At 38.3% G+C, this 12,727-nt stretch overlaps 1 protein-coding gene across 1 annotated transcript; it reads left to right on the forward strand.

Annotated features, from left to right (window-relative positions):
* Positions 1 to 411: 411 nt before the first annotated feature.
* On the forward strand, positions 412 to 12,365 carry LOC128866677 (uncharacterized). The gene is made up of 3 exons (XM_054107582.1): positions 412 to 2,584; positions 2,647 to 2,804; positions 10,820 to 12,365. The coding sequence occupies exons 1-3, from the start codon at positions 795 to 797 to the stop codon at positions 11,704 to 11,706; spliced, it is 2,835 nt and encodes a 944-aa protein (XP_053963557.1). The 5' UTR covers positions 412 to 794; the 3' UTR covers positions 11,707 to 12,365.
* The last annotated feature ends 362 nt before the right edge of the window (positions 12,366 to 12,727 follow it).

Consider the following 12,727-nt stretch of genomic DNA (forward strand, 5'->3'; position numbering starts at 1 on the left):
AATGAAAATGAAATAAAATAAAATACAAGTCAAAAAAAAAAACAAATTAAAAAAAATTAAATTAATTATAATTAAATTAAACAAGAACTTGAATATTATAAACTAAAAAAATTAATTAAAGTAAAATACAATAAATTAAAATAAAACAACATACAAAAAATAAAAAAAATATATTCAATTAAATATGATACAAATAATAAATTAAAATCATATAAAAAAAAATTCAAATTTAGTTAAATTAAACAAGAACTTCACTATAAAAAAGATTTAATTAAAATAAAATAAACATACAAAAATAATAAATTAAAATAATACTAAAATAAATTAAAATTAAATGAAACAGCAAAATATTAAAAAAATGTTAATATAAAAAATAAAATAAATAAAACGTGAAATAAAATATATTAAAATATTTAATTACAGTTAAACAAAATAAAGAAAACTTAAATTAAATTAAATTAAATTGAAACAAAACAAACTGAAATAAATTAAAAAAAAAATTAAATAAGATAAATTAAATAAATTAAAATGAAGTGTGAAAAATAAAAAATAAAAATTTTTAAATAAATGAAACTTAAATGACTCAATAACTTGAATAAAAGTAAATAAATATAAAAATACCCTAAATTAAACTAAATTATAACAAAATAAAGCGAAATAAAATATAATAAGATAAATTAAAACCAATTAAAATACAAATAAAATAAAACAAAAAATAAAGCGACTTAAAACAGAAGTAAAATAAAAAGTAATCAAAAAAAAAATCATCACAAAGTCCCTTTCAACGCCCAACCATGGAGCCTTCGATGCAACCAGAGGGTGTCGTGGTACGCCGTCGCCATCGCAAACTAACTCGTCCACAGCGTGAAAAGACGCCCGATCCCTCAGCAAAACCAAACGGTCGACGTCGCTACTCAGAAGACGAAAGCAGTCCCATTGACGGTACCACTGCTTCTGAAGAAACTGCCGGCGTACAAACCATACGCATGCAAATTCGACCACCCGGCGCTATGTCCGCACATGAAAGCAAAATTTTGCGACGTCGCGATAAGACATTCGCCAGTTCTGCTGCACGTAGCCATTCACAGCCACGCGAAGCAGAACGCCTCACTAGTCCCGAAGCAGATGAGCTCATTCGTACGGTCAAACATCGTAGTCTCTCCTCGCCGCGACACAAGGATGAATCCAGTGAAAGTGAACTAACTGGCAACACCATAACAGCAGCGAGCACTACTGCTAGAAATATCACCGACACCACCACCAAAGTTAGTCAACGCCATTTGTCGCCACATACACGTACGGCCGCCGATGAAAACATTAACCGACTAGAACAGAATTTGCGCCGCTTTGAGGAGGAACGCAAGCGTTTCGAGTCGGATAAGCGTCAATTTGAGCGCGAAAAACGTGATCACCGTTTGCGCTATAAACAGTTGCACGACAGCGACGACCGCAAGCGTCTGTTACAGAACTATCGTAAACTCAGTGATCGCATACAGCTGCCATCGGACGCGGAAGAACGTCGCCGCATGGTGCACAGCCTGCGATTGCAACGCAACGAAGCACCTGTGCTACAGCCACGTCACCGTCATAGCGGCTACGAAGAGTCCTCTACACAATTCTCCTCATCAGATGTAGACGATGTAGAAGAGGTCAGCGTACGCAAATTGGATAAGCAAACCCATCCTGTGCGCCGTCATGTGTCGGCCATTACAGGGCCGGTGCACTACGTGGCCGATGTACGTGGACCACCTCCTCAACCGCCGGAGCGCCGCAGCGCCAGCCGTAACCACTCACTCTCCCCCATACGGCCACAAAGACGTTCAAAAACACCAGAACAACGTGCGGAAATAATGCGACGATTGGCCGAAAATGAGGCTAAAACTAATAGCAAATCTGGTAGTATAACACCTGAACCGCAGACACCTGCCTCACCAGCAGAGCAGAAAATGCCCGATTATCTGAAACCGCAAGCAGCAACAGAAATGTTCGAAGTGCGTCGGCGCTACAGTGTGCCACGCAAGGACTCGCTCATCGAAATCGGTAAACGCAGAAAACAAAGTTTAGAGAAAGCTGAAGTGGAAGCTGAGTTGTTAGCTGCGGCTAAAGCTGCCGAAGCCGCAAGGATTGAAGAGGAAGCGCGCAAGGCAGCAGCTGCCGTGCCACTAATGACAACTCTGTTGTGCAAGTTAGTAGCTTTCTTCAGTAGTATGCGCGCCGAAAAGAAGCAGGCACTAGCTAAGCCAGAAATTCATTACGCTTCCGAAAAATTGCTATTACCACAAGATTTAATTGCTGAAGAGCTACCCAAGAATTTGCTCTCCAAAGAGCTGTTCCGTCATCTATACTGGGACGTACGTCAGCAATGGCGACGTATGAAAACCGATTACCCGAAAGAAATACGCACAATACGTCTTTTGCGGAATAAATGCATTGTAGAGTTGGTTCTACTCATCCTGCTCTGTGGCTTTGGCGGCCTAATGTTCCGCTATACCGAAGGTACCTCGGAAAATATCTACAAATGTGAAGTGCGTAAGGTGAAACGAGATTTTATAGATAATTTGTGGACAGTTAGTCACAGTATGAGGTAACTGAAATAATTGAGCTGTGTGTGTGTCTTTTGTATTGAACGCATTGTAAATTTTGCAGGGAAGACGATTGGAAATCGATGGCACGTCAGAAACTAAGGAAATTTGAAGACGAATTGAATTTGCTAGCCGAATTGGGTATACGTCGATACCCCGGTCAGAAGTCGTGGAACTTCGTAAATTGCATATTATTCTGTTGGACCGTTATTACAAGTATAGGTGGGAAAGTTCGTTGGAAAAAATATTTATTTTCATATTTAAAAAAAATTACTAAATTATTATATAAAATTGAAAGAATGATAGAACACAGTCAGGAAGACAGTGAACACTCGATTAAGTGTACTAATTAGCACCAAGCGAGTTGACATTCCCTTTTGCCTCTTCCCATTCGATATACCGTGACGTGCAGCGCACAGTCTTGTATTTCTATCATTCTTGACACCATTAGATAGAAACTTCTTAATTTCTCGGTCATCTTGGGTTTACGCCTTATCTTCCATCCTTCTTTTTTACATTCATTTGAATGCATTCAATTTTGTATAACTTTATTGGCACGTATATTTTTTAACTTCGATAGTTTTTTATTCTCATGGCATGACAGCACGTATTTAGTGTTCTCTTGATATCCTCTGGCTTACGATCGTGAAACTATTCTAAAAATAGCCTATTGATGGCCCGATGGATAGATGATGCTAAACTGTGTCCAAGATGTTGTTGCATTGGTTCATCCTGCATAAATTGATAATGTTCTCAAACATCACCTAATGTATTTATTCTATAGTGTTAGAATGGGCACTGTGACGTCAGCAATTCATAGTATCGTGCGGGTGACTTCACATGCTAGACATTTGTTAGATAGTTAGGAGTTTAGTCTGCTGTAGTGTCCAGAACGTAATTGTGCCAAAGTTATGCGGGTCTCTCGGGTAGTTGAAGCTCTTCATCTGGAATAGATGGTGGTTCGGCTCCGATGACGGCACTCAGAGGTCGGAATTTTATGAATATGGTAAATGTCTCTCCGGTTCAGTAGTTGTATGTTGGGTTTGTCCTGGATCTCGTCGGAGATGCCTCCTGACGTACCAGGGAGGTGGCTAAGGTTCCAGCAGGTATCTGAAACCTTCGGTAGCACCCAAACACAAACTGTTTGCTGAGCATTTTATTGTGCTCCCTGACGGGAAGCATTGATACTTTATGGTGTAGGTGTTGTAGAGGGGACGCCAGGAGACATCCCGTGGCTTTCCGGATTGCATTATTTTGGCACGTCGGCAGCTTAGCCCACTGCAAATCACCAGTTCGAAGCGACCAAACAAGGGCAGCATAGTTCTGAACTGGTCGGCCAGTGCTGCTTTAAATGTCTTCGTCCAAAGTGCTGCCGGCAAGCGATTTGAGGACATTGAAATTGCGGTTGTGTGCGGAGAAAAGGAGAGCAAACTATCAGAGGTAACTTCCAAAATTTTGGGGCTGTTTACTGTCGGAATTGGTGTTACATCAACTTTGACCTTAAGCTGTAGTTTGAGTTCGTCCAGGTGGTAAAGAGAATCGGCGACTCCCTGTGGTGGCTGAGGGAGCTTCGATTTGTAGAAGTTGAAAAGCCAGGGTGATAGGACGCCACCCTGCAGAACACCTTGCTTTATCCTCCTCTGTTTTGAGTTTTGGTGCCGAAAGTCTTCTTCAGGTGCAGTGCAGCTAGGACAGTCGTCCCACAGGGACGGTTTTGATTAAGCCCGCGGTTAATTTGCGGGTTTATTGCGGTATGTGCTGTAGCGGTGCCGTATACTCTTCGGAATCCATGTTGCCGTATGGCTGGAGTCAGATATTTCGTGTAAAGTGGGAGTAGGAGAGCTTCAAGAGTTTTCACTACTATGGAAAAGAGAGTTATCGGACTATAAAATTCCTCTTAATTGACGAGTTTCACAGGTTTCAGTAGTGGGACTACTCTCCCTGCTTTCCACTTGTCAGGAATTATGAGAGTGACCATAGAAAGATTGAATACCTTTGTGTGGAATCCTACTCCCAATGGACCCAAGTTTTTCGGCATTAGCATGTTAAGTCCGTCAGGGCCAGTGGCTTTGAAAGCTCTAGGTTTTTTGATGGCCACCCGAACCTCCTCACTGTAGAAAGTAGTTGGCGCACTGTTGTTTGGCAGTTTGTGCAGCCAGCAGAGCATAGTATTTGTACTCGGTAGATTTTAGATATACGCCAGGCAATAAAAAAATATTTTTATCTTATCAGCTGAAAAAGTTTACGGAATATAGCAAAGCCAACGTTATATTTTTAGTAACGCTCTAAATGGCATCAAGTCATCAATCCTAGATAGTATCCCCACAAAATGTAGTTAAAAAGATCCAAATCACAAGGCAACCTAAGCGACCCATTAATTAATTTTTGATAGGATAATTCGATCATCATAAGTGCGTACCACTAATTAGATGAATCGCTCCATTAATTTGATGGTCTTTGCTCTATTTTCGCAACAGAGTTTAGCCTCAACTTACACTCCTGAACAAGTTTTAAAGCGGTGCAAGCAATTTATGAGGCCTTTAGAGTAGCTTGGCTGTCACTACAGGCACTGATTTTAATTTCTCGCCAATTCGCCAATTATTCAGTCTACTACTTTAAGCATAGCAAAAACTTCCGATTAAAAGATCGTTGTCAATATACCTAAAGCAGTAACGCATCTGAAGTAATGTCATCAAGTTCCAGTACTATTTAACGCTTACGCGATTGGGACAAGAGCTGTGAGCCACAAAACCAAGAATATTTTGCATGACTGTATCTTCAGTTTTGAAAAACGTATGGACCAGTGAAGCCACAAGCATGCAAATCACACGAAAGAACGACCTGTCCAAGCAATTTTGTTTGCTCATGTAAGCATTATGCCGGAATAGGAGTCTAATCACTGGATAAAAATTGATGGTAAAACCGCGCTGTGTCAATTTTTAACTGATATTGATTTTGGAAATAAGTTTCCAGGATTTATAAAAGTTATCCGATTGTGTCCTTTAGTCTTCACTTGGCATCGTGTTGTTCTTATACCGCCGTGTACTCAATGGCCGTACTCGTTAGAAACATCGAAGAACAGTATCGATGATACCAAACTAGAGAAGTACCAAAGACAGAAGTTCTCGATACTTATTGGTATCGGATTCATTCTAAATCTCACACAGAGAAACCTCTTTGCTATTTTATAAAGGATTGAGAATTTGTCTTTAAGGTATTTTCAATTTTCTGGCGGGTTACTCTTTAAAACCGAAATTGGTATCTCTATGTATCGGGTGGTTTTTTAAGATCTTGAGAGCATAAAATGTTTATGCAAAACAAAAATATTGTTGGAATGGATTTTTTTTTGTTATAATTTGGTAGATAATTTCATGGCAGTTATTTTTTAAAAATGACATCCGGCATATGTTCACCACGGTTACGAGTTACATGGTCCAATTTTTGACTACTTTTCCAATTAATCTGAATAATAACTCTAAATTAGCTAAAATAGCAAAAATATAATGCAAACGACGGTGATTTGGCGAGTTCTCTTACAAACTGTAGTTTATAGGCACGTAACAATTAAATAAAATTGTCCACGTAGTTGGGGGACAAAGGCCAATAAGTTGAGAACGTCGACGAATTAATATTTCGGCGTCTTCTTCAACACTTCGCTCTATGAACTTCGAGAACAGTTTTTTTTTTCAAACTTAAAAATCGCTCTTCCACAATCAATAAGCGTTGCTCTGGCGTTAACCTATTCATGATGACTTGCCAAACCTCGCTGAACAGATATTTTAATACAGTTTGCCATTCTCAGCTGCCAAATCATAGTTATCGATGTCGACAATTCTCATGCAGCTAAAAAAAAACACCCTATAGAAGGTGACGCAAAATCGGAAGATTTATAGTTTTTGTAAGTGGCGTCGTACGTCAGACTTATTTGACACTAGTAAACTATACAGCTACGTATTTCAGACATATTTGACTCTAGTGAAACAGACAAGCAAAGGGATGCGTAATGTCAAAATATGTAAAGATTTCCATCATTCAAAATCAATTTTTTATTTAATTTAATAAAAAAGTTACTCAAAAACTAAATTCAATGATTAATGTTGTGCCAGCTTGTATTATTATACCTACCATTAATTAATTGTAGGTATAATTTTGAGTCTAAAAGTAAAAAAGCTTCTGTGACCAGATCAATAAAAACACAAATTGGAAATATTTACAAATTTTTATTGTATTTAATCAGCAAACCGGATTCGTTTAATTTAATATAATTACGTTTAAGATATGCGCTTACATACTTACATACATCCACATTTACTTGCTTGCTTCGGCAATTAGCTTCTCCTACTCATTTACATATCGCTTTATTGTTTATGTGTTCAAATTTATTGTATGGAAATATTTAATCAGCTTTGCGTTTTACACAAATATTTATATTTTTTAGAGGAAGTTAGAGCCCATGGGAGCAGTTGAAATTTGCTTATGTCGCCAATTGACTACGTTTTCTAATAAATCTGGACGTATGGCGTTAATGGTGGCTTGAGTATTGCAACAAATCGATTGCTAAAAGCGCGGTATGGCGCCTTTTTCAGTTTACAAACTATAATTACCGATATCGATATCGAAAGTTCTCATACAGCTAAAAAAATCACCCTATGCGATTTACTATAAGAATCTGCGAAAGGGTGAAAACTAGCTGACACATTCCCAAAAAATTCGTGTAAAAAGAGAATTAGGGGAAAAGAATATTAAAAAAAATTAGAGTTCTTAGATTCTCAGAGACTTTTGCTTGCTATTTGCTCTATGAGATTCAAGAAAAATTCTTAAAATATTGAAAATCGTGTTAAAAAAACGAATTCGTGTAAAAAAAGTATGTAAAAAAGAATTATGTGTATAGTGGCTGTTATGCCTTCTACATTTGAATGACCCACCATTTCAAGCTAAGGGTTTTGAATAAAATAAACATCAAACATTTATTTTTCTTACCCAAGTACCACATACACATAAAAGAATAAAGAAAAGAATCCATTGAGGATTAGTAAATAAAACTAAAAATAAGGAGGCTAGAAATCCATTTTAGAGCTATGCTTAAAAATACTTTTTTGTTCAGAATTACCAGTAGAATACTCCAGACGCCGAAATAAAATCGGTTATATTTTTAAGCACAAATTAACCCGCCCTAATGCAAACGCAACAAGGTTGAGAGAATACAGAAGTTTGCCCATATCGCGGTACCGCTACCCAGTTAATATAACAGAATAAGCTGTTGAACTGACGTAATTATTGAGTTTTGAGTGTAACTTGAAACATTTGCTCTCTTTCTTAACTCTTTTCTATTATCTTCTCTGTTTGCACTAACCTAAGCTAACTTTTCACTTACATATGTTTATAAATCATGCCTACTTTACCACTCTCTTTTTAGTTCTCTCACACAAGTATCTGCATTTATGTCACAGCAAAGTTACGCACTTTTTACACTTCGCAATCTGGTTTTCTATAATTTTTTTACACTGACTAGGCGACACAACATATTGGGCGCATAGTGCCGAAACAAATGCTTTCCAATGTTGTCTACTTTTCGCTTTCGTCTTAATTTGGGTCCATGAGAGAGATTCGTCAATTTGTAAAAAATTTTCATTAAGGCTACGTCGCCAAGTTCCTTCAGGGTGTTCCTTGCGGCGCGATCATTGCGGGTTCCAGTTCAGTTCAATTCTACTTATGTCGGTCGCTGGCTTGCGCAATGCGTATGGTCAATCCAATTCCATTTGCGCTCTCGTATTTCAAAGTCAATTGGTTTTTGTCTGCTTCGCTTGATTTTTGATTGCTTCGGCGATGCAAATGCCTATCGTGAAAGTCGTCTGAGAGTGCCAAGAGGGAGACAATTCTTCTTAAAATAAAATAAGGTAGTGTCCTGTTAAACCACTTACAATGCCAGATAAAATTGGGGAGGTCCGCCACTTTCGTTTCCTCCGTCAGGCTAGCAAAAATTTGCGATCCAAAGTGCTTGAGTTGCTTTAGCTGTAGGCTCGGCTTCGACGCAAGGAATAGTGAATCGAATTCTTAGTATTGACCACTTTCGCAAAGGGAACTTCTAGATAGATGCCATCATAAGTGACATAGACAGCATAGACAGAAGGCATATTAAATTTTTGCTGCAGTCTATAGACATCCCCTTAAAACTAATTGAGGTTTCTAATATGACGCAAACAACACCACGGGGAAGGTTATTGTGCAAGCAGAGTGCTCATAGTAATTTCGCATTATATCGGGAGTTAAACAGGGAGGCGCGCTATCAACGTTGTTATTCAACCTAGTCCTGCACGCAGCAATAACCGAAATAAAACCAGATGGGACTATTTACAACAAGCCAAAAAAAAAAAAACAAAAAACGATTAAAGAAAATATTGGTGAACGCTACGATATTCAAATACCGCAGACAATAAGACCAAGATTTATGGTATCACTAATGGGGTATAAACATGGTGAACAGTCATTAGTAGGGAAATTAAAAAAAAAAAATAAGGTACTAGAAAATAGTGAGATCAAATTAGTAAAAATGTATGAAGTTAGAAAGAAGAGCAGACTTTTTTACAATGTTATTTTGGAAATTGAACCTGAGATTTTTCCTTATGTTTTAAACTGCGAGAAAGTAAATATTGGATGGGAGCGCTGTAAGGTATTCGATGGTGTAGAAATCTTGAGATGTTTTAAATGTTCGGGGTATAAAAATAAGGCTGCCAGAGTATTGCTTACAAGCGCGCGGAAGCATTTTGTCGACAGTAAACGCGAAAAAAGAAAATCAATAATGGATTTCAAACGTAATTGATTGCATTATATTTGGCTGGAAAATCACAACCATCGATTGTTCGTGAGGTGAAGCACCTTAAAGTAAATAAAGTTTTTGTTTATCGCACCATTACTCGTTACAATGGTACTGGTAGTATGGCGAAACGTCATGGAGGTGGTCATCAAAAGACTTCAACGTCACGTGAAATGGTTCAAAAAGTGAAGAAACGAGTTGAGCGAAATTCCCGACGAAAATATCTGACCGTAGCATCCGCCGTATACTGAAAAATGATCTCAAAGTCAAGCCTTACAAGATCCAAAAGGCGCATGATCTCACACCAAAGCAGCAACAAGTCAAGCGTGAGAGAGCGAAGGAGTTGCTTCACTTGGCGGAAAGCGATCAATTTCCGAACATTGTGATTTTTGACGAGAAAATTTTTCAAATTGAGCAATTTGTAAACTTCCAAAACGATAGGGTTTATTTGACCGACCGTTCATACGAGAATTTGAGTCATGTATTGGCCACCAGGAGATAGTACCCGTAAAGATTTTGGTCGCTGTAATCGCAGATGGGCGCTCTCCAATCGTTTTCATCGAGCCTCGATTCAAGGTAAATGCGAAATATTATCGGGAAAGTATTCCCGATGTAGGAGGTTGCTTTGTAGCCGTGAGAAGACAAACATTTCAGTGGCAGACCATGGGCGTTTCAACAGGATTCGGTACCGTCTCACAAAGCTCGAGTGAACCAAGAATGGCTAAAAAACAACGTTCCGTACTTCATAACGCCCAAATAATGGCTCTCAAATTCACCAGACGCGAATCTGATGGATTATTTATTCTCTTTGGGCCATTTTGGAGAGCAAGGTCCGAACTAAAAGATTCACTAGTTTCGAGGCGCTGAAAAACGCCATTGTCCTCGAGTGAGCCAAAATACCTGGAGGTCACATTCGGGCAGCTTGCGACTCATTTCTGGACCGTCTCAAGGCCATAGTCAAGGCAAAAGGTGGTCATATCGAGCAAAAGTAAATTGATTCTTAATTTTCTATTATTTTCACACATTTTTTACTTTAAATTGAATAAAAGTAATTTTCCAAACTAAATTTATGGCCTTTTTAATTGGTTATACTTCGAGTGCCGGACCGTGTATATAGACCTAACAGGTACATCGCCTACGCACCATCTGTTGATTTCATCGAAAATTTGTCGCTTAATTATAATAATATCGGTGCAGCAGATTTTAACAACGAATTGCTATGTGAAAGTGAGTTCGTATTAGCCATGCGAAGCTTGGGCTTGTTCCCTGCTAACGGTTCAATGCCTACAGTATTGGAAAAAGTACCTCCAATCTGATCATTTATAATGAACATTTTAAAGCACATACCAAATTATTTTTGAAATTTCATAAAATTTAATAGATGGTTACACAACTAATAATCTTTTCGCTTAAATCTTTGCAGGTTATGGTCATATTGCACCGGTGACTAAATTGGGACGTTCATTGGCCGTCGTCTACGCCATAATTGGTATTCCACTATTTCTTCTCATTTTGGCGGATTATGGTAAACTTTTCACGCGTGCGCTGAAGTTCTTGTGGGTCTACGTGCGTCGTTTGTACTACACCGGCACTTGCCACAATATACGAAAACATCAGTCGGTGCGCGACGCTATGAAATTGGCGAAACGTTCGAGTGTATTCTTCGGACGCGAAATGGATATTGAGTCGAGAACAACAGGTCCAGAAACACCGTCTTCGCCGTTCGACGAGACATTTGAAGTGGATGATGAATTTAATCTGCCCATCTCGGTGGCGTCCTTTTTGCTAATCAGCTACATATTAATTGGCGCACTATTTTACTGTATGTGGGAGGATTGGACTTATTTCGAAGCATTTTACTTTGTCTTTATCTCTATGTCGACCATCGGTTTTGGTGATCTTGTACCCCAACATCCGATCTTCATGATGTGCAGCACACTCTATTTAATCTTCGGCCTGGCCCTCACATCTATGTTCATCAATGTGGTGCAGATCAAACTGAGTGACACTTTCAAGCAGGCGTCGATTAAGCTCAGCACGACTATTGGCATAGAATTGCCGCCCGAAGGCGAAGTTGATGGGGAAGGGGAAGGGGAAGCGGAAGTGGAAGAGGGTGCTGAAAAAGCAGCGAATAATAACGCAACTACAACTCGAATAGATGTGGACAGCCCCAAAGAGCCGCCAGCGCCACCAGCCCCACCCAAACCGGCTACGAATAATGCGCAACACATCGAAAGCCCACCACCATTGCCAAGTCGCAAGCAAGAAGTGGAAAACGAAGTCAAGAAAAAGGGTTGGTGGTTTTGGTAGACAAAATATAGTTTTTAAGTCTAAGAAAATCATACTTTTAAAGCAATATTTTTAATTTATTAATGCTTGAAAAAATGAATACTTGAAAACTTAATAGAGGATTGCTGGAGAATAAATTTTTACTTAAGGAAATAAATATAAGCTTCTACGTAAAATCTGAACCTGCGGCCGGCTGCGTTATCTGCGGGCTCTGTAGAAAGCTTGAAAAGCTTTCAGTTTGACTGCACTTGTAACGATTGAAGTTTTTCTTGTGTAACTTTTAAGTCCTCTATATGTCCTCCCGCACACATATCACCAACGACCACTCACGATCCATATAAAATCAAAGTCTTTGCCATAGTTTTAAGTTTAGGTGGACAAAAATATTTAACTATTTTTATATACTCGTATGTCTATGCAGCTTTTGCATAAGCTTGAAGGCGAAAATTCGAGGCTTTTGAAATCAAACCAAAAGTAAGAATTAACTAAATAACACAAAGTTTGAGTTAAACTAATAAAGACCTGATTATTTGAAAATGATAAAGAAATTTAAAATAGAAAAAATTTTAATTTATTTCCGAGCACATGATTTTTACTGATTAATAAATTTGTTTTTGTTTTTAATAATTTTTGCTTGTACTATTTTGTTATTATGTTTGTAAAATATAGATAATTTTTTAGAGAAATAGTAGTTGTATGAAATATTTATTTAAGCTTTTCGAAATAAAAAGTAAATAAAAATTATGTAAAATTGGTGCTTTATTAAATGTGGATATAAAGAGAGCTTTTACTGAACAGGGTAGCACTGAGATTTTGCTGTCGCATGTCTCGAATAGTATGCCCCATGTTTTCTAGGTTGTACTAGTTTTGATTTGTTGTATTTGGGGTGTTTTTTGAGCTGCATGAGAACTATCGATACCGATGACTAAAGAAAAGTTGACGAATAACCGCAAATCAAGCAATAACCATCAGCTAGGAGAGGACTTGCCCATTGATTATAGAGTCGTTCAGGGCATTGTAGTCCTTTTAGGGTTTGCGCCAC

Source organism: Anastrepha ludens, chromosome 6 (assembly GCF_028408465.1).
Source record: "Anastrepha ludens isolate Willacy chromosome 6, idAnaLude1.1, whole genome shotgun sequence".
Lineage (NCBI taxonomy): Eukaryota > Metazoa > Arthropoda > Insecta > Diptera > Tephritidae > Anastrepha > Anastrepha ludens.